The 23,249-nt window shown below is 47.0% G+C and overlaps 1 protein-coding gene across 2 annotated transcripts in view; it reads right to left on the reverse strand.

Moving 5' to 3' along the window:
* Window positions 1-23,249, reverse strand: part of LOC116981783 (alpha-2,8-sialyltransferase 8F-like) — a 50,961-nt gene that overhangs the window by 17,035 nt on the left and 10,677 nt on the right. Inside the window, exon 2 of one of the 2 annotated variants that reach the window (XM_033034863.1) lies at window positions 4,991-5,122. The exons of the other annotated variant lie outside the window; for it this stretch is intronic. Coding sequence (XP_032890754.1) covers window positions 4,991-5,122 — 132 coding nt within the window. The remainder of the gene's footprint in view (window positions 1-4,990; window positions 5,123-23,249) is intronic. 2 annotated transcript variants of the gene reach the window in all.

Raw genomic sequence — 23,249 nt, forward strand, 5'->3', positions numbered from 1 at the left:
GAGAGAAGGCAGGTACAGGATACTGAGTTGGATGATCAGCCATGATCATATTGAATGGCGGTGCAGGCTCGAAGGGCCGAATGGCCTACTCCTGCACCTATTTTCTATGTTTCTATGTAACCAGCCACCGAGTTCTCTGTTACGAGTTCTCTGTTATCCCAATCCCACATCCACTCCCCACACACTAGGGGCAATTTACCGGGACCAATTAACCCACAAACCCGCACGTCTTTAGGATGTGGGAGGAAACCAGCAAGGTCACATGGGGAACGTGCAAATTCCACACAGACAGCACCTGAGGTCAGGATCGAACCTGGGCACTGTGAGGCAGCGGCTCTCCCAGCTGCACCACCGCGCTGCCCTAAAGTGTCGGAGAGGACTAGAGATTTGTGGGCAAAAGGCGGAAACCAACAGGGGAGGAGATGCGATGGTACATCGTGGCGGTGACTGGAATAGTCAGTGCCTGGCACTCCTGTAACACTAACATTGTCCATGACAGGATGTTCTCCAACACCTGGTGTTTGCAGGGTCGGGATTGTAAATGGGTCCGGTGACCATCTGCCCCTCTCGCCTAACATAGAAACATAGAAAATAGATGCAGGAGTAGGCCATTCGGCCCTTCGAGCCTGCACCGCCATTCAATATGATCATGGCTGATCATCCAAGTCAGTATCCTGTACCTGCCTTCTCTCCATACCCCCTGATCCCTTTAGCCACAAGGGCCACAACTAACTCCCTCTTAAATATAGCCAATGAACTGACCTCAACTACCTTCTGTGGCAGAGAGTTCCAGAGATTCACCACTCTCTGTGTGAAAAATGTTTTTCTCATCTCGGTCCTAAAGGATTTCCCCTTTATCCTTAAACTGTGACACCATGTCCTGGACTTCCCCAACATCGGGAACAATCTTCCTGCATCTAGCCTGTCCAACCCCTTAAGAATTTTGTAAGTTTCTATAAGATCCCCCCTCAATCTTCTAAATTCTAGCGAGTACAAGCCGAGTCTATCCAGTCTTTCTTCATATGAAAGCCCTGACATCCCAGGAATCAGTCTGGTGAACCAACGATGCAACGAAGGTCAGTGATAAAGCAGCTGTCATTGAAGAGGTTTGGGCCTCGGACACCATTGGACGCAGACAACGGCCAAAACATCCGTGAAAAGAACAAATATCCGTGCAAAAGCAAGGCGTTATTGCAGACAATCCCATTAGAAAACAAGGACTGCATTAGACCTACATTCTAGTGCATCTTTGGAGTGTGGGAGGAAACCGAAGATCTCGGAGAAAACCCACGCAGGTCACGGGGAGAACGTGCAAACTCCATACAGACAGCACCCATAGTCGGGATCGAACCCGGGTCTCCGGCGCTGCATTCGCTGTAAGGCAGCAACTCTACCGCTGTGCCACCGATGTGGGGGGAAGCCGGAGCACCCGGATAAAACCCACGCAGGTCACGGGGAGAACGTACAAACTCTGTACAGACAGCGCCCATAGTCGGGATCGAACCCGGGTCTCTGGCGCTGTATGGCAGCAGCTCTACCCGCTGCACCACCCTGCCACCTCACTCTGGCAGCAATCTCCTGGTGCTGGGATGTTTGATGTCAGACATTGTCTTTCATGGTGCAATATACGACTCCATCCATTGGACATCCATTGGCATATGTTTAGTATAAATGGTGGAAACGAGATCTGCAGATGCTGGTTAATACACAAAAGGACACAAAGTGCTGGAGTATCTCAGCAAGTCAGGCAGTATCTCTGGAGAACATGGAGATAGGAGACCTTTCAGGCCAAGACCTTATGATGGAAGAAGGGTCTGAACCTAAAACATCACCTCTCAATGTTCAAGTAGAAAAGGAATAGGTGACATTTCAGTTCTGATCCAATCTCCAGACATTTTACTTGAGCATTGTGTGTCTATTTTCGGTATAGACCAGCATCTGCAGTTCCTTCTCTGTCCCCTATCCCCCTGTTCTCCATAAATTCTGCTTGACCTGCTGAATTATTCCATCACCTTGTGTCCTTTTCCCGGTTTTGTATAGTTTAGAGATACAGCACGGATATGGGACCTTCGGCCCATCCAGCCCATCGAACACCCATTCACACTACTTCCATGTTATAGCATTTTCTCCTCCGCTCTCTACACACTAGGGACAAATTATAGAGGCCAATTATCCTACAAACTAGCACGTCTTTGGGATGGCATAGGAAACCGGAGCACCCGGAGGACAAAGGACATTTATTGTCACATACACCAACTGGTGCAGTGTAATTTGAGTTCAAGCCCTGCCCCACGGTGCGCGTTCATTCCAAGAGCTCTCCCGAGTTAAAAAAAAAATCAAACTCGTGGTAAGCACGGAGAATGAACGTAGCGGGTACGTCGGAGCTCGGGGACGTCTCTTAGCGCTAACGGCAGTTACTCGGGAAGACTCGCTAACGGCAGGTAGGCACGGGAAGACTCGTGAAGATTTTTCAACACTGATAAAAAACGTCCACGAGAGCCCCGAGTACCGACGAGCGGCCATTACCGTAAATCTCCGAGTTCGAATCAGGGCAAACTCTGGAGAGCTCTTGGAATGAACTCGTACCGTGGGACAGGGGTTTTACCATGCAGCACACAAATAACATAAACAACACTACAGAATTTAACATTAAACATAAACCCCCCCCCCCCACAGCGGAATCAACGTTTCCCACTGTGAGGGAAGGCAACAAAGTCCAGTCCTCTTCCTGTTGTTCACCCGTGGTCGGGGCCTATTGAGGCCTCCGCAGTCGCCGCAACGGTGTCCCGATGTTTCAGGCCCTCTCGTCGGATGATGGAACTCCGGGCGTCGAAAAGAACGCTCTCAGCGAAACCCACGCGGTCACAGGGAGAACGTGCAAACTCCACGCAGGCAGCAGCCAAGGTCAGGATCAAACCCACGTGGCTGGCGCATGTGAGGCTCTACCAACTGTGCCACCTTTTTGCCAGGGCTCTTTGACGCCACATTTGGTCAAATGCAGCCAAGATATCAAGGTCGGTCAGTATCATCTTTTGTCAGAATTTCGCTTGGGTAGCATGAACATTGAATCCTCTAATTTTGGGTAACTTATAGAAACACTCCGCTCCCCCCCCTCCCTCCATTGTAAGTTGCTTAACCAGTTCCACAGCTTGGAATGACGTATCACACCAACTCCAGCCAACAATCAGCCTGTCGGGGAACCCCCCTGCCTGATGTCATCTGTTGCTGGCCCTGATTTGTCCTGGTATTTTCTTACTTCCTGTTCCCCCCACCCCCCCCCCCTCCACCTCACAATCTATCTGAAGAAAGGTCCTGACCCGAAACGTCACCTGTCCATTTTCTCCAGAGGTGCGGTCCGACCCGCTGAGATGCTCCAGCACTGTGTGTCAATCTCAGAATTCAGCAGCTTGTTCCACTTTGGCCCAAGGCTCAGATGTGCTCTGGCTCCTGGCAAAACCCAAACCAGGTGTCAGTAGGGTTGCCAATTGTCCCGTATTAGCCGGGACATCCCGTATATTGGGCTAAATTGGTTTGCCCCGTACAGGACCGCCCTTGTCCCGTATTTGACCGCTACTACTCGGGTCGAGGGGACTGTCGGGTCGGAGCGCCACGTCCGGCCCCTCCTCACCCGTCCCGACGTAGTGCAGCCCGTGGAGTGCAGCCCATGGAGTGCAGCAGCAGCAGCTCCTCGCCCGTGGCCCCATCAGTCGGTCGGCAGCCCGGCCAGCTGTCCGACCTTCGGACCTTCGCTTACCGCCGACACCACCACCACCCCTCCTTCTCGTGGCCGATCATCGGTTCATAGTTAGGTCTTTATTCTTTGGAGCGCAGAAGGTTAAGGGGGGACTTGATAGAGGTCTTTAAAATGATGAGAGGGATAGACAGAGTTGACGTGGATAAGCTTTTCCCACTGAGAGTAGGGAAGATCCAAACAAGAGGACATGACTTGAGAATTAAGGGACAGAAGTTTAGGGGTAACATGAGGGGGAACCTCGTTACTTAGAGAGTGGTGGCTGTGTGGAATAAGCTTCCAGTGGAAGTGGTGGAGGCAGGTTCGATTTTATCAGTTAAAAATACATTGTATGGGTATATGAACGGGAAAGGAATGGAGGGTTATGGTCTGAGTGCAGGTAGATGGGACTAGGGGAGAATACGTGTTCGGCACGGACTTGTAGTGCCGTGATGGCCTGTTTCCGTGCTGTAATTGTTAGATGGTTATAAGTTGGATGGGGGGCCGGACTTTGTATGTGACGCCTGGGCCAAAGCTCCACAGCTGGCCCACCGGCTGGGCTTTGTGTGCAGTCCAGCACCCAGGCCAACTCATCACTCACCAAGCTGAGTCGGTCAACGAATTGCCGTCGGGAATTTGTCCCGTACTTTGACCTTTTGTCCCTTATTAGGGAGTGAGAAGGTTGGCAGCCCTAGGCGTTAGTGACCAAATGCCACTCGATAACACTCTTCACATTGGCTTTAGACTTTAGAGACCCAGCGTGGAAACAGGCCCTTCGGTCCAGCGATCACCCCATACACTAGCACTATCCTACATACTAGCAACAATTTACGGAAGCCAATTAACCTATAAACCTGTAAATCTTTAGGAGCAAGCAGGAGCATCCGGAGAAATCCCATGTGGGTCACAGCACACAAAGTATGGAAATTCCCATTCCAAGTTTAGTTTAGTTAGAGAAATACAGCGTGGAAACAGGCCCATCAGCCCTCCAAGTCCGCGCAGACCAGCGATCCCCGCACAATAACACTATCCTACACACACACACTAGTGACAATTGACACTTATACCAGGCCAATTAACCTACACACCTGCACGTCTTTGGAGTGTGGGAGGAAACTGAAGGAAGGAGGAAGGAAACCCACGCAGGTCACGGGGAGAACGTACAAACTCCATACAGGCAGCGCCCATAGCCGGGATCGAACCTGGGGCTATGGCGCTGCGCCACTGTGCCACCCTTCCCTTTGGAAATTGCTTCCTTACCTGGATGTACATGTTTCACACTCTCTGTCCCCTCTCTCACTGTCATTTTGTCTCTTCCGCTCACTGTCATTGACTTGCAATGTAGAGCTGAACACATTCTGAAGCTTTAGCTTAGACAGCTGAGTCACATACCTGCAAGAGAAAAGGAACAGGCGGAAGGCAGAAGAATAAAAGTTAGAGGGAGAGTCGTTAGAAAGCTGCCAGAACTAGCAATAGAAGAGAGACACACACAAAGTGAGAGCGGGACGGGCAGAATCTCTGGGTGACATTTCGGGTCGAAACCGTTCTTCAGACTGAGAGTCAGTGCTTTTTCACACTTCTGTACCTCTAATTTCAAGTAGCCCTTGCTTTCCCTCTCCCTCCATCCCCTCCCCCTTCCCAGTTCTCCAACCAATCGTTCCAGGTGCGACAGAGGTTCACCTGTATCTCCTCCAACCTCATCTATTGCATCCGCTGCTCTAGATGTCAGCTGATCTACATCGGTGAGACCAAGCGGAGGCTTGGCGATCGTTTCGCCGAACACCTCCGCTCGGTCCGCAATAACCAACCTGACCTCCCGGTGGCTCAGCACTTCAACTCCCCCTCCCATTCCATATCCAACCTCACTGTCCTGGGTCTCCTCCATGGCCAGAGCGAGCAACACCGGAAATTGGAGGAACAGCACCTCATATTCCGTCTGGGGAGCCTGCATCCTGGGGGCATGAACATTGAATTCTCCCAATTTTGTTAGCCCTTGCTGTCTCCTCCCCTTCCTCAGCCCTCGGGCTCCTCCTCCTCCTTTTTCCTTTCTTCTCCCCCACCCCCCATCAGTCTGAAGAAGGGTTTCGTCCCGAAACGTTGCCTATTTCCTTCGCTCTATAGATGCTGCTGCACCCGCTGAGTTTCTCCAGCATTTTTGTGTACCTCCGACCAGTGTTACTGCCTCCGACTATATTTTATCTGTTTGTTTTGTGGTTACCTTCTCCCAGCTAACAATGATCTATTCTCCATTTCCCTTGATCTCCATTCCCTTTGTCCTGTTTTCACACCTTACACTTCCTTATCTATACACTTCCTTATCTATGTACGTTTCGGGTCGAGAGACTTCTTCAGACTGAAGTCTGAAGGCTGAGGCCTATTCTGGAGAAGGTTTCTCAACCTGAAAACGTCACCGTCCTTTTCTCCAGAGATGCTGCCCGACCCGCTGAGTTACTCCAGCTTTTTGTGTCTATCTTCGGTTTAAACCAGCGTCTGCAGCCCCTTCCTATACAGAACTGCCAAGAGACTCGATCACGGGTCCTTTGGAACTTGGCAAAGGAAGGCCAAGAATGTAGATTGGTGAGAAATATAGAGACAAACTACAAGGTAGAACAGGAACAACTCGAACATGAAGCCAAGCCCATCCCTCATCTGCCTGAACATAATCCATATCCTCCTCACTTGTCTGTAAGTCGTATGTCACGTTGTCACTTGCGTGCGGAGCACCAAGGCAAATTCCTTGTATGTGAATACTTGGCCAATAAACTAATTCATTCAACCATGGAATAGGTGACGTTTCAGGTCGAGACCCTTCTTCAGACTCTTCCTACACATTCCGTCTGCTGTTCCTTCCTACACATTTTGGCCCAACTTGCCCACGCCAGCCAACATGTCCCATCTACACTAGTCCCGTCTACCTGAATTTGGCCCATATCCCTCTAAACCTGCCCTATCCATGTACCCATCCAAATGGGGTTTAGGCAAGGTGGTCGTACCTGCCTCAACTACCTCCTCTGGCAGATCATTCTAAATGCCTAAGAGTTTAAGAAAAAACTGCAGTTGCTGGAAAAATCGAAAGTAGACAAAAATGCTGGAGAAACTCAGCGGGTGAGGCAGCATCTGTGGAGCGAAGGAATAGGTGACGTTTCGGGTCGAGACCCTTCTTCAGACTGATGTGGGGGTGGGGGGGGCGGGAAGAAGAAAGGAAGAGGCGGAGACAGTGGGCTGTGGGAGAGCTGGGAATGGGAGGGGAAGGAGGGAGAAAGCAGGGACTACCTGAAATTGGAAAAGTCCGTGTTCATACCGCTGGGGTGTAAACTGCCCAATTTCATTCTAAATGCCGACCACCCTCAGTGGGCAAAGGCTGCCCCATGCAAGTGACTCTGTGCATTTACCCGATGTACCCCCCCCCCCCCCATTAACGAGTCTCAGAGAGAGGGATGTGTGGGGGGGGATGAGGTGGAGAAGTGATGAGAAGATGGAGAGATATGGACGGGGAGAAGGGCGGTCACGGTGGCGCAGTGGTAGAGTTGCTGCCTTACAGCGAATGCAGCGCCGGAGACCCGGGTGCGATCCCGACTAGGGGTGCTGTCTGTACGGAGTTTGTACGCCCTCCCCGTGACCTGCGTGGGATTTCTCCGAGATCTTTGGTTTCCTCCCACACTCCAAAGACGTGCAGGTTTGTAGGTTAATTGACTTGGTAAATGTAAAAATTGTCTCTAGAGGGTGTAGGATAGTGTTAATGTGCGGGGATCGCTGGTCGGCGCGGACCCGGTGGGCCGAAGGGCCTGTTTCCACGCTGTATCTCTAAATTAAACTAAGTGATGAAGTTGGGTTCTGGGTTGGCGGGTGAGATAAATTGGGGACGTGTTTAAGAAGGAACTGCAAAAATGCTGGAGAAACTCAGCGGGTGCAGCAGCATCTATGGAGCCCTCATCTAATAGGGGAGGTTGCTGGAGTTGACGATGGGCTTGTGAGGATGGAGGGATGGGGTAGGGGGCTGAGGGGTTGATGTTGGGGCAGGGTGTTGGGGTTGGTGAGGGACAATGAGGGGGTGAAGTGATGCGGTAGGGTGCGGAGTGTGAGTGGGGGGGGGAAGTGATGGTTAAGGGCAAGGAATGGTGCGTGTTGCAAGGAAAGGGGGAGGGTGTGGAGGGGTGAAGGGTGAGGGGGGGGGGGAGGTGATGGTGTTGGGTTCGGGGGGGTGGGTGAAATGATGGGGTTGGTGAAGTGCCAGGGGGGGGGCGAGGTGGTGGGGAAGGGTCCTGAGGGACAGCGAGCTGGTGAAATGAGGGGGTGGGGGGGGCAGAGTGAGTGGGACAATGATCGGGCGAGGAGATGGGGACAGAGTGGGACAATGAGGGGGTGAGGGTGCGATCAGGAAGGGTGCAGAGATGAGTATGGGGAGTGTGTTGGGTGTGAAGTTCCAAAACTTCACCCACTCCTTCTCCCCAGAGATGCTGCCTGTCCCGCTGGGTTACTCCAGCATTTTGGGTCTACATTCTGTGCGGGGAACGTGGGCTGGATCTTATGTAACCCTGTTAACAAGCAACCTTGCAGACCACAGCAGAGTGGCTGAAGGTCAACGCCTTGTTCAAATCAAAACCAACCTGCACAAACTATATCAGTGTAGGGAACATCCCCGTTTGTGGTCGCTGTCTTCACAGATAGCTCAGTGTCACGGCACGCACCATATACCACTTCCGTTAAAGTCTACCATGCTGTTAAAATGTTCACGAGCTTTGTCTTGTATAGTTTGCTTTAGCGACACGCCACGGAAACAGGCCCTTCGGCCCACCGAGTCCGCGCCGACCAGCGATCCCCGCACATTTGTAAAGTTGTACCCAGTTGTACAGGGTCTTGGTGAGACCACACCTGGAGTATTGTGTACAGTTTTGGACTCCAAATCGGAGGAAAGACATTATTGCCATTTTTGTCTACTTAGCGGTTTAGAATTAATGGTTGCTCTGAGCTGGCGTAGACTCAATGGGCCAAATAACCTCAAACCATGATGTGTAGATATAATTAAATTCACAAGCCTTAATTTGCACACAGTTTAATTTAGTTAAGTCGTACAGCATGGAGCAGGGAGGTTCTACTGCAGTTGTACGGGGCCTTGGTGAGACCACACATAGAAACATAGAAACATAGAAAATAGGTGCAGGAGTAGGCCATTCGGCCCTTCGAGCCTGCACCGCCATTCAATATGATCATGGCTGATGATCCAACTCAGTATCCCGTACCTGCCTTCTCTCCATACCCTCTGATCCCCTTAGCCACAAGGGCCACATCTAACTCCCTCTTAAATATAGCCAATGAACTGGCCTCGACTACCCTCTGTGGCAGAGAGTTCCAGAGATTCACCACTCTCTGTGTGAAAAAATTTCTTCTCATCTCGGTTTTAAAGGATTTCCCCCTTATCCTTAAGCTGTGACCCCTTGTCCTGGACTTCCCCAACATCGGGAGCAATCTTCCTGCATCTAGCCTGTCCAACCCCTTAAGAATTTTGTAAGTTTCTATAAGATCCCCTCTCAATCTCCTAAATTTTAGAGAGTATAAACCAAGTCTATCCAGTCTTTCTTCATAAGACAGTCCTGACATCCCAGGAATCAGTCTGGTGAACCTTCTCTGCACTCCCTCTATGGCAATAATGTCCTTCCTCAGATTTGGAGACCAAAACTGTACGCAATACTCCAGGTGTGGTCTCACCAAGACCCTGTACAACTGCAGTAGAACCTCCCTGCTCCTATACTCAAATCCTTTTGCTATGAAAGCTAACATACCATTTGCTTTCTTCACTGCCTGCTGCACCTGCATGCCTACTTTCAATGACTGGTGTACCATGACACCCAGGTCTCACTGCATCTCCCCTTTTCCTAATCGGCCACCATTTAGATAATAGTCTGCTTTCCTGTTTTTGCCACCAAAATGGATAACCTCACATTTATCCACATTATACTGCATCAGCCAAACATTTGCCCACTCACCCAACCTATCCAAGTCACCTTGCAGTCTCCTAGCATCCTCCTCACAGCTAACCCTGCCCCCCAGCTTAGTGTCATCCGCAAACTTGGAGATATTGCCTTCAATTCCCTCATCCAGATCATTAATATATATTGTAAATAGCTGGGGTCCCAGCACTGAGCCTTGCGGTACCCCACTAGTCACTGCCTGCCATTGTGAAAAGGACCCGTTTACTCCTACTCTTTGCTTCCTGTTTGCCAGCCAGTTCTCTATCCACATCAATACTGAACCCCCAATGCCGTGTGCTTTAAGTTTGTATACTAATCTCTTATGTGGGACCTTGTCGAAAGCCTTCTGGAAGTCCAGATACACCACATCCACTGGTTCTCCCCTATCCACGCTACTAGTTACATCCTCGAAGAATTCTATAAGATTCGTCAGACATGATTTACCTTTTGTAAATCCATGCTGACTTTGTCCAATGATTTCACCACTTTCCAAATGTGCTGCTATCCCATCTTTAATAACTGACTCTAGCAGTTTCCCCACTACCGATGTTAGACTAACTGGTCTGTAATTCCCCGTTTTCTCTCTCCCTCCCTTCTTAAAAAGTGGGGTTATGTTTGCTACCCGCCAATCCTCAGGAACTACTCCAGAATCTAAAGAGTTTTGAAAGATTATTACTAATGCATTCACTATTTCTGGAGCTACTTCCTTAAGTACTCTGGGATGCAGCCTATCTGGCCCTGGAGATTTATCGGCCTTTAATCCATTTAATTTACCCAACACCACTTCCCGGCTAACCTGGATTTCACTCAATTCCTCCAACTCCTTTGACCCGCGGTCCCTTGCTATTTCCGGCAGATTATTTACGTCTTCCTTAGTGAAGACGGAACCAAAGTAGTTATTCAATTGGTCCGCCATATCCTTGTTCCCCATGATCAACTCACCTGTTTCTGACTGCAAGGGACCTACATTTGTTTTAACTAATCTCTTTCTTTTCACATATCTATAAAAACATTTGCAGTCAGTTCCCTGCCAGTTTTCTTTCATAATCTATTTTTCCTGCCAGTTTTCTTTCATAATCTATTTTTCCAGTTGTACGGGACCTTGGTGAGACCACACCTGGAGTATTGCGTACAGTTTTGGTCTCCTAATCTGAGGGAAGACGTTCTTGCCATAGAGGGAGTACAGAGAAGGTTCACCAGACTGATTCCTGGGATGGCAGGACTTTCATATGAAGAAAGACTGGATAGACTCGGCTTGTACTCGCTAGAATTTAGAAGATTGAGGGGGGATCTTATAGAAACTTACAAAATTCTTAAGGGGTTGGACAGGCTAGATGCAGGAAGATTGTTCCCGATGTTGGGGAAGTCCAGGACAAGGGGGTCACAGTTTAAGGATAAAGGGGAAATTCTTTAAGACCGAGATGAGAAAAACATTTTTCACACAGAGAGTGGTGAATCTCTGGAACTCTCTGCCACAGAAGGTAGTTGAGGCCAGTTCATTGGCTATATTTAAGAGGGAGTTAGATGTGGCCCTTGTGGCTAAAGGGATCAGGGGGTATGGAGAGAAGGCAGGTACAGGATACTGAGTTGGATGATCAGCCATGATCATATTGAATGGCGGTGCAGGCTCGAAGGGCCGAATGGCCTACTCCTGCACCTATTTTCTATGTTTCTATGTTTCTATTAACACTATCCTACACACACTAGGGACAATTTTACATTTATACCGAGCCAATTAACCTACTTTGGCGTGTGGGAGGAAACCCGAAGATGTTGAAAACCCACAACGCCATGGGGAGAACGTACAGACATCACCCGTAGTCAGGATCGAACCCAGGTCTCCGGCGCTGTAAGGCAGCAACTCTACCGCTGCGCTCAAAAGTGATAGGAGCAGAATTAGGGCATTCGGCCCATCATGTCTACTCCGCCATTGAATCATGGCTGATCTATCTCTCCCTCTCAACCCCATTCTCCTGCCTTCTCCCCATAACCCCCGGCACCTGTCCTCAGCAAGAATCTACAATAGGTACAGAATGCTGGAGTAACTCAGTGGGACAGGCAGCTTCTCTGGGGAGAAGGAATGGGCCCTTCTCCACCAGTACTGTAGACAATAGGTGCAGGAGTAGTAGTAGCAGTAGTGCAGGAGCATCATCAAGGTGTGGGTCCTTGATGATGCTGGCTGCCTCAAAAAGGCTGGCAGCATCATCAAGGACCCACACCATCCTGGCCACACACTTATCTCTCCGCTGCCATCAGGTAGAAGGTACAGGAGCCTGAAGTCTGCAACATCCAGGTTCAGGAACAGCTGCTTCCCCACAGCCATCAGGCTATTAAACACAACTTCAAACAAACTATGAACTATAATAATAATAATAATAATAAATTTTATTTAATGGGCGCCTTTCAGACATCTCAAGGACACCTTACATAGTAATCGGAATAAAAACATATAATCGGAATTATAACAAGTAATAAAGACATCACAGAGACACAAATTAAAAACAGAATTCAATCCAAAAACAGAAAATCAAAAACACAATGTGAAGAGAGAGCAGCGGCAACTATAACAACTATAGCACGTTATCTGTTTACTGATGTGTATATATATATATATATATTCTATGGTATATGGTCACACTGATCTGATCTGTATTTATACCTCCAATATTCTGTTGTGCTGCAGCAAGCAAGAATTTCATTGTCTTATCTGGGACACATGACAATAAACTCTCTTGATTTGAGTAGGCCAATCGGCCTTCTCCCTATATCCCCTGACTCCGCTATCTTCAAGGGCCCTATCTAGCTCTCTCTTGAAAGTACCCCAGGACTGTACAGCAATAGGCCTGCCCCCACCAGTACTGTACCCTAGTGTTATACACAGACAGGCCTGTCCCCATCAGTACTATACCCTAGTGTTATACACAGACAGACCTGTCCCCATCAGTACTGTACCCCAGTGTTATAACCATATAACCATATAACAATTACAGCACGGAAACAGGCCATCTCGGCCCTACAAGTCCGTGCCGAACAACTTTTTTCCCTTAGTCCCACCTGCCTGCACTCATACCATAACCCTCCATTCCCTTCTCATCCATATGCCTATCCAATTTATTTTTAAATGATACCAACGAACCTGCCGCCACCACTTCCACTGGAAGCTCATTCCACACCGCTACCACTCTCTGAGTAAAGAAGTTCCCCCTCATGTTACCCCTAAACCTCTGTCCCTTAATTCTGAAGTCATGTCCTCTTGTTTGAATCTTCCCTATTCTCAAAGGGAAAAGCTTGATCACATCAACTCTGTCTATCCCTCTCATCATTTTAAAGACCTCTATCAAGTCCCCCCTTAACCAGTGTTATACACAGACAGACCTGTCCACACAAGTACTGTGCCCCAGTGTTATACACAGACAGACCTGCCCCCACCAGTACTGTACCCCAGTGTTATACACAGACAGACCTGCCCACATCAGTATTACGCTCAGTGTGAAAGAGGTAGTGCCATTGAGGAAGAAAGATTCTAAGGGGAGAATGAGGCAACTGTGGCTGACAAAGGAAGTCAAAGACAGCATTAATGTAAAAGAAAAGGGCAGAATATTGCAAAGATTAGCTGAAAATTAGATGATTGGGATGTTTAAAAAAAAAACAACATAAGGGAAATGAAAAGGCAATCAGGGCAGAAAAGATGAAGTATGGAAGTAAGCTGACCAATAACATAAAAGAGAGAACCAAAAGTTTCTTCTGATATATAAAGAGTTACAAAGAGGCATGATTGAATGTCTGAGAAGACTCATAAGTTCATGTGATAGGAGCAGAATTAGGCCATTCGGCCCATCGTCTACTCCGCCATTCAATCATGGTTAATCTATCTGTCCACCTTAACCCCATTCTCCTGCCTTCCCCCCATAACCCCTGACACCTGTACTGATCAAGAATCTATCTATCTTGGCGTTAAAAATATCCACTGACGGACTCCACAGTGAATTCCACAGATTCACCACACCCTGCCTAAAGAAATTCCTCTGCAGGGTGTGCTTTCTAAAGGTACGTCCTTTTATTCTGAACTATGGCCTCTGGTCCTAGACTCTCCTGCTGGTGGAAACATCCTCACCACACCCATTTGATGGGCCGAATGGCCTAATTCTACCTCTATGACATATGAACATGCAGTAACAAGCCTGTCCCTAAAAGGGGTAGGGGTGCAGTTGGAGGGAATCTGATTTAGCGGTTTAGTCTGAAGAAGGGTCTCGACCCGAAACGTCACCTGTTCCTTCGCTCCATAGATGCTGCCTCACCCGCTGAGTTTCTCCAGCATTTTTGTCACAAGTCCAACCTCCGCAGTTTTGGGGACAGAGCCTTCTCCAGGGCAGCTCCCAGGCTCTGGAACTCCCTCCCCCAACTGATCCGCAATTCCGTGTCCCTCACCATCTTCCAGTCCCGCCTCAAGACCCATCTCTTCACTTCTGCCTATCCTTAGCCCCACGTCCCCCTCCCTTTTCATCTGTGCTTGAATTGCCTCATATTGTGTTTTGAATTGAATTCTGTCTTTACTTTGTGTACTAGTCATGTCTCTACTATTTATTTCATTCCCTTACATGTTTTGCCTCTACTTGCTAAATTTTTGTAAGGTGTCCTTGAGACTCTTGAAAGGCGCCCATAAATAAAATGTATTATTATTATTATTATTACCTAGCGGGTTAAAATTAATGGTTGCTCTGAGCTGGCGTAGACTCAATGGGCCAAATAACCTCAAACCATGAGGTGTAGATATAATTAAATTCACAAGCCTTAATTTGCAGAGTTTAATTTAGTTAAGTCGTACAGCATGGAGCAGGGAGGTTCTACTGCAGTTGTACGGGACCTTGGTGAGACCACACCTGGAGTATTGCGTTCAGTTTTGGTCTCCTAATCTGAGGAAAGACGTTCTTGCCATAGAGGGAGTACAGAGAAGGTTCACCAGACTGACACCAGACTAAAGCGCCTTGAGTAATAAGCACCTTGAGTATTAGAAAGGCACTATATAATGATTCTGGGATGGCAGGACTTTCATATGACGAAAGACTGGATAGACTCGGCTTGTACACGCTAGAATTTAGAAGATTGAGGGGGGATCTTATAGAAACTTACAAAATTCTTAGGGGGTTGGACAGGCTAGATGCAGGAAGATTGTTCCCGACGTTGGGGAAGTCCAGGACAAGGGGTCACAGTTTAAGGATAAGAGGGAAATCTTTTAGGACCGAGATGAGAAATACATTTTTCACACAGAGAGTGGTGAATCTGTGGAATTCTCTGCCACAGAAGGCAATTGAGGCCACAGTTCATGGGCTATATTTAAGAGGGAGTTAGATGTGGCCCTTGTGGCTAAAGGGATCAGGGGGTATGGAGAGAAGGCAGTGGAGGGGAGGCGAGGCGAGGCGAGGGGAGGCGAGGCGAGGGAAGGGGAGGCGAGGCGAGGGGAGGGGAGGCGAGGGGAGGGGAGGGGAGGGGAGGCCGCCGAGAACAAGGAGGGAACCAGCACGGGGGAGCTTCACAGAACAAGGAGCAGCGGTGAGGGGGGGGGGGGGGGGTTGCCACCGACAACGTATAGGGACCCGGAGACCGGTGGGGTGGGGGGGCCACTGAGAACAAAGAGGGCCCCACCGGGACTACAATGCATACTTTTGTAACATTGCCGCCTCCAGGTACGCGCTGATTCTTTGAGTACTTTGCGCATTGTCTGCAAAATCAAATAATTTCTCTGTGCCTTGGTACATGTGACAAAGTGGTACCCATAGAGGGATGCCTGCACTAGGCCCGAAAGCCTGGCTCTATGCTGCTTCATTCTGCTGCTGCTGCGAAGAAGTCTGCACCTTTAACACACAGACACACGCACACACAGGCCGGTGAAAAGGTGCTGACAGCTTTAATCATTCTTACTGAGCAGACCCATGTAATTTGCACATTACGCAATGTAATGACGGACTTCTAAATGATCAGCGTTTATTCCAATAAGGCAATGATAGATAGCTTTTTAGTCTGGCAACCTGCTATCATGAAAACTTGGATTAGCAGCAGTGCTGACACCTCTGCATTTAGACTCTCATCTCATTTCAGTATCTACTCCTGGCTATTTATACTGAGCCACAGGACTGACCTTTTATCCTTTGAAAGGGCACAACAATTAATTTCACCCTTATGCCTTTGAAACTTCACCAACATGGCGGGCACGGTGGCGCAGCGGTAGAGTTGCTGCCTCCCAGCGCCAGAGTCCCGGGTTCGATCCTGGCCTCGGGTGCTGCCTGTACGGAGATTGCATGTTCTCCCTTTGACCGCGAGCGGGGGTTTTCTCCGGGGGCTCCGGGTTCCTCCCACACTCCAAAGGCGTGCAGGCTTTAGGCTAATTGGCTTTGGTAAAATTTGTAAATTGTCCCTAGCGTGTGTAGGATAGTGCGGGTGTACGGGGTGATCTTTCGTTTTTTTTTGTTTAGTTTAGAGATACAGCGCGGAAACAGGCCCTTCGGCCCACTGAGTCTATGATCCCTGCACACTAACACTATCCTACACACACTAGGGATCATTTACAATTAACCTGCAAACCTGTACGCCTTTGGAGGAAACCGAAGATCTTGGAGAAAACTCGCTCGGGTCACGGGGAGAACACGGACAAACTCCGTACAGACAGCACCCGTAGTCGGGATGGAAACTGGGTCACTGGTGCTGTGAGGCAGCAACTCTACCGCTGCACCACCGTGCCAGCCCACAAACTCTCTAAACCAAACTAAACATAGAACAGGCAGTGATTATTGCCAGTGCTTGACTGGTTCATGGAGAGGAAAGATTTTGAAGGATGTGAGTCAAACGCAATGGAAATGGGACATTGTGGTTGACGTTGGCAAGTTGGGGCTGTTTCTATTCTATACGACTCTATTACACAACACCACTCCTTTACAAGAAGTGGCACAGGGTAGTTCCCGGAAAACAAGTTGCCTAAATCCGCGTAGGAAAGAACTGCAGAAATCGAAGGTAGACACAAAATGCTTGTGTAACTCAGCGGGACAGGTAGCACCTTTGGAGAGAAGGTATAGGTGACATTTCTGGTCAAGACCCTTCTTCAGTCTAATTCACCTAATTAAAGTCATGGTACGTAAACAGGCCCTTCGGCCTAACTTGCCCATGCTGACCACATTTTTTTTGGCCCAGTGAGAAAATACTTGGTCTGATGATTTCTGCTCATCCTGATGGTATAGTCAAGTACATTACTCACAACTCCAAGTTCCCCACAGTAAGTTCTCTGTCAGGAAATAGACATTCGCAATTCCCACCCCGTTTATTTTTGTTTAAAGATACAGAATGGATTGGGGCCCTTCGGCCCACCGAGTTCACCCTGACCCATACATAGAAGTAGAAACAAGGAACTGCACATGCTGGTTTACAAAAAAATAGGCCCCAAGATGCATAAATAACTCAGCGGGTCAGGTAGCATCTCCGGAGATGAAATGTAAAACAAAATGAACTGCAGATGCTGGTTTATACCATAGACACTAGATGTTGGGGACCTCAGCGGGTCAGGCAGCACCTCTGGAGGAAATGGATAGGTGACGCTTCGGGTGGGGACCTGTTATAGAGGAGCTCCGACAACGACAACGACAAATCAATGCGGGCGACAATCAAGGAAATGTAGAATGATTCATCGTTAGCAGAGGGGAAGCTGACAACGAGGCACACAGTAAATAAAATTATGGGTAGGTGACGGTTTGGGTCGAGACCCTTCTTCAGGGTGATGAATTGGAGATTGAAGAGGGGAAGATGTGTAGGGGTCATGAGGAGAGGGTGGACTGGCTAGATTTCCCCTTCCACATAGCTGACAGAATTCTGTGATGCTGTGGGCAAATTTCTCTTTTTTTTTCACCTTAGATTTTATTGCTTCTTTGCATACACAAATAAAGCACGAATATAACGACTAAACATAGAACAACGCAGTGAAACGTACAACAGGGGAGCGGGGGGTTCAGTTTACAATTACAGAACTATGTTCTTATTAAAACATTTTTCAATAACTTACATTATTGTCAATTAAATTATACAGTGTTGATGTATTTATTTCTATACCTAATCCATTTTTCCCATTTTCTGTTAAACTTGTCTTCTTTCTCTTTCTCTTTCACTTAGAGAATATGTCATTTTCTCCATGACAAATATTTCCTGTACTATGTCTAACCATTGCCTAAGTCTGGGTGTGTCCGCTGCAAGCCAGTTTCTTGTAATGGCCTTTCTGCCAGCAGTGAGTAGAATTTTAACCAAGTAATTCTCTGCCTCAGGTGGAGGCAGGTTCTCTGGATGCTTTCAAGAGAGAGCTAGATAGGGCTCTTAAAAATAGCGGAGTCAGGGGATATGGGGAGAAGGCAGGAACGGGGTACTGATTGGGGATGATCAGCCATGATCACATTGAATGGCGGTGCAGGCTCAAAGGGCCGAATGGCCTACTCCTGCACGTATTGTCTATAATGATGTTCCTTCTGCACCATTGTATTTATGTTACCCAGGTATAAAATGGAACACTTCTTGGAGGCTACATATCCTAATACCTCCTTTAATTCTGAATTCACTCAGTCCCAAAATGGTTCTATTTTTGGGCAACTCCAGAAGATATGTGCATGATTTTCGTCTGTTTGGCCACATTGCCTCCAGCATGTTTGCTGCCTTACAATTTGCTTGCTTTTTATGTTAGGCGTACTAAAGAAAGGAATCAAATTTTTCCAATTAAATTCTCTCCGTTTTTGTGAATTAGTGGGTGTCTGAAGTGTTACACACATACGATGCCATTCCTCTTCTGAGATTATGATGTTCAATTCCTTTTCCCACTTTCATTTTACATAAAATGTAGTTTTGGCTTGACATTCCATTACACTATGATAACATTTATAAACAATCCTTGATGTTTTTTGATGATACGCATTAACTATCACTTCTACCAGTGGATTATTTTCTTCTAGTGCCTCCCTTTTTACTTTTTTTATTGTAATAATCTCTCAGTTGGAGGTATCTAAACAAGTCTTGGTCTGAAGTGCAAATCTATCCTTGAAATCTTGAAAACCTCTTAGGTCTCCATTTTGAATAGTACAAAATGCAGTCATTCCTTTCTTCATCCACTCTTTAAGTGTTGAGTCATACATCCCTGGTTTAAATTCATTATCCAAAGCTAGTCATTGAAAGTAGGCATGCAGGTGCAGCAGGCAGTGAAGAAAGCGAATGGTATGTTAGCATTTATAGCAAAAGGATTTGGAGTATATGAGCAGGGAGGTTCTACTGCAGTTGTACAGGGTCTTGGTGAGACCACACCTGGAGTATTGCGTACAGTTTTGGTCTCCTAATCTGAGAAAATACATTCTTGCCATAGAGGGAGTACAGAGAAGGTTCACCAGACTGATTCCTGGAATGTCAGGACTTTCATATGAAGAAAGACTGGATAGACTCGGCTTGTACTCGCTAGAATTTAGAAGATTGAGGGGGGATCTTATAGAAACTTACAAAATTCTTAAGGGGTTGGACAGGCTAGATGCAGGAAGATTGTTCCCGATGTTGGGGAGGTCCAGAACAAGGGGTCACAGTTTAAGGATAAGGGGGAAATCTTTTAGGACCGAGATGAGAAAAACATTTTTCACACAGAGAGTGGTGAATCTCTGGAATTCTCTGCAACAGAAGGTAGTTGAGGCCACAGTTCATTGGCTATATTTAAGAGGGAGTTAGATGTGGCCGTTGTGGCTAAAGGGATCAGGGGGTATGGAGAGAAGGCAGGGATGGGATAATGAGTTGGATGATCAGCCATGATCATATTGAATGGCGGTGCAGGCTCGAAGGGCCAAATGGCCTACTCCTGCACCTATTTTCTATGTTTCTATGAACCAGGTTTCTAAAGTAAATGTCGTTATTGGATCGATTATACTCCTGATATATCCAGGAAGCGCTTTTTCTCCCAAGAGTGTTTGGATGTAGAAGTCAGGGATATATGTCTCAATCTCTTTCCACCTAGCTATATAGCTGTCCTCACACAAATTAATTAGTGGTCAAAGTTGGGCTGCATAGAAATATATCCTAAAATTTGGAAGTGCCATTCCACCTTTGTCCTTTGGCAACTGGAGTGTTGTGTATCGAATTCTGCCCTTCTTTCCTTCCCAAATAAATCTAGATATTAATTTATCCCATTCTGTGAATTGTTTTAATGGTACCTCTATTGGCAGAGATTGGAACAAGTACAACAGCCTTGGCAAAATATTCATTTTCACCACATTTATCTTACTACTAAAATCCATTGGGTAGGTGGACCATCTTTCTATATCCTGTACGCCTTTGGAGGAAACCGAAGATCTTGGAGAAAACTCACTTGGGTCACAGGGCGAACACGGACAAACTCCGTACAGACAGCACCCGTAGTCGGGATGGAAACTGGGTCACTGGTGCTGTGAGGCAGCATCTCTACCGCTGCACCACCGTGCCAGCCCACAAATTCTCTAAACCAAACTAAACATAGAACAGGCAGTGATTATTGCCAGTGCTTGACTGGTTCATGGAGAGGAAAGATTTTGAAGGATGTGAGTCAAACGCAGTGGAAATGGGACATTGTGGTTGTCGTGGGCAAGTTGGGGCTGTTTCTATTCTATTCGACTCTATTACACAACACCACTCCTTTACAAGAAGTGGCACAGGGTAGTTCCCGGAGAACAAGTTGCCTAAATCCGCGTAGGAAAGAACTGCTGAAATCGAAGGTAGACACAAAATGCTTGTGTAACTCAGCGGGACAGGTAGCACCTTTGGAGAGAAGGTATAGGTGACATTTCTGGTCAAGACCCTTCTTCAGTCTAATTCACCTAATCAAAGTCATGGTACGTAAACAGGCCCTTCGGCCCAACTTGCCCATGCTGACCACATTTATTTTGGCCCAGTGAGAAAATACTTGGTCTGATGATTTCTGCTCATCCTGATGGTATAGTCAAGTACATTACTCTCAACTCCAAGTTCCCCACAGTAAGTTCTCTGTCAGGAAATAGACATTCGCAATTCCCACCCCATTTATTTTTGTTTAAAGATACAGAATGGATTGGGGCCCTTTGGCCCACCGAGTCCACCCTGACCCGTACATAGAAGTAGAAACAAGGAACTGCACATGCTGGTTTACAAAAAATAGGCCCCAAGATGCATAAATAACTCAGCGGGTCAGGTAGCATCTCCGGAGATGAAATGTAAAACAAAATGAACTGCAGATGCTGGTTTATACCATAGACACTAGATGTTGGGGACCTCAGCGGGTCAGGCAGCACCTCTGGAGAAAATGGATAGGTGACGCTTCGGGTGGGGACCTGTTATAGAGGAGCTCCTCTATAATCTTTGGTTCTGATGGCCAACAACTGGCTGTGGGCGATGTGATCCCAAGAGGGATACATCATTGCAACTGGTTCATGGAGGGCGGGGGGGGGGGGGGGGTGGGGGGTGGGGGGGGGGGTGTGAAAACGACAAATCAATGTGGGTGACGATCAAGGAAATGTAGAATGATTCATCGTTAGCAGAGGGGAAGCTGACAACGAGGCACACAGTACATAAAATTATGGGTAGGTGACGGTTTGGGTCGAGACCCTTCTTCAGGGTGAAGAATTGGAGATTGAAGAGGGGAAGATGTGTAGGGGTCATGAGGAGAGGGTGGACTGGCTAGATTTCCCCTTCCACATAGCTGACAGAATTCTGTGATGCTGTGGGAAAATTTCTCTTTTTTTTTCACCTTAGATTTTATTGCTTCTTTCCGTACACAAATAAAACACGAATATAACAACTAAACATAGAACAACGCAGTGAAACGTACAACAGGGGAGCGGGGGGTTCAGTTTACAATTAATGATGCCGTATACAGAACTATGTTCTTATTAAAACATTTTTCAATAACTTACATTATTGTCAATTAAATTATACAGTGTTGATGCATTTATTTCTATACCTAATCCATTTTTCCCATTTTCTGTTAAACTTGTCTTCTTTCTCTTTCACTTAGAGAATATGTCATTTTCTCCATGACAAATATTTCCTGTACTATGTCTAACCATTGCCTAAGTCTGGGTGTGTCCACTGCAAGCCAGTTTCTTGTAATGGCCTTTCTGCCAGCTGTGAGTAGAATTTTAACCAAGTAATTCTCTGCCTCAGGTGGAGGCAGGTTCTCTGGATGCTTTCAAGAGAGAGCTAGATAGGGCTCTTAAAAATAGCGGAGTCAGGGGATATGGGGAGAAGGCTGGAACTGGGGTACTGATTGGGGATGATCAGCCATGATCACATTGAATGGCGGTGCAGGCTCGAAGGGCCGAATGGCCTACTCCTGCACCTATTGTCTATAATGATGTTCCTTCTGCACCATTGTATTTATGTTTCCCAGGTATAAAATGGAACACTTCTTGGAGGCTATATATCCTAATACCTCCTTTAATTCTGAATTCACTCAGTCCCAAAATGGTTCTATTTTTGGGCAACTCCAGAAGATATGTGCATGATTTTCGTCTGTTTGGCCACGTTGCCTCCAGCATGTTTGCTGCCTTACTATTTGCTTGCTTTTTATGTTAGGCGTACTAAAGAAAGGAATCAAAATTTTCCAATTAAATTCTCTCCATTTTTGTGAATTAGTGGGTGTCTGAAGTGTTACACACATACGATGCCATTCCTCTTCTGAGATTATGATGTTCAATTCCTTTTCCCACTTAAATTTTACATAAAATGTAGTTTTAGCTTGACATTCCATTACACTATGATAACATTTATAAATAATCCTTGATGTTTTTTGATGATACACATTAACTATCACTTCTACCAGTGGATTATTTTCTTCTAGTGCCTCCCTTTTTACTTTTTTTATTGTAATAATCTCTCAGTTGGAGGTATCTAAACAAGTCTTGGTCTGAAGTGCAAATTATCCTTGAAATCTTGAAAACCTCTTAGGTCTCCATTTTGAATAGTACAAAATGCAGTCATTCCTTTCTTCATCCACTCCTTAAGTGTTGAGTCATACATCCCTGGTTTAAATTCATTATCCAAAGCTAGTCATTGAAAGTAGGCATGCAGGTGCAGCAGGCAGTGAAGAAAGCGAATGGTATGTTAGCATTTATAGCAAAAGGATTTGAGTATAGGAGCAGGGAGGTTCTACTGCAGTTGTACAGGGTCTTGGTGAGACCACACCTGGAGTATTGCGTACAGTTTTGGTCTCCTAATCTGAGAAAAGACATTCTTGCCATAGAGGGAGTGCAGAGAAGGTTCACCAGACTGATTCCTGGGATGTCAGGACTTTCATATGAAGAAAGACTGGATAGACTCGGCTTGTACTCGCTAGAATTTAGAAGATTGAGGGGGGATCTTATAGAAACTTACAAAATTCTTAAGGGGTTGGACAGGCTAGATGCAGGAAGATTGTTCCCGATGTTGGGGAAGTCCAGAACAAGGGGTCACAGTTTAAGGATAAGGGGGAATTCTTTTAGGACCGAGATGAGAAAAACATTTTTCACACAGAGAGTGGTGAATCTCTGGAATTCTCTGCCACAGAA

Source organism: Amblyraja radiata, chromosome 16, assembly GCF_010909765.2.
Source record: "Amblyraja radiata isolate CabotCenter1 chromosome 16, sAmbRad1.1.pri, whole genome shotgun sequence".
NCBI lineage: Eukaryota > Metazoa > Chordata > Chondrichthyes > Rajiformes > Rajidae > Amblyraja > Amblyraja radiata.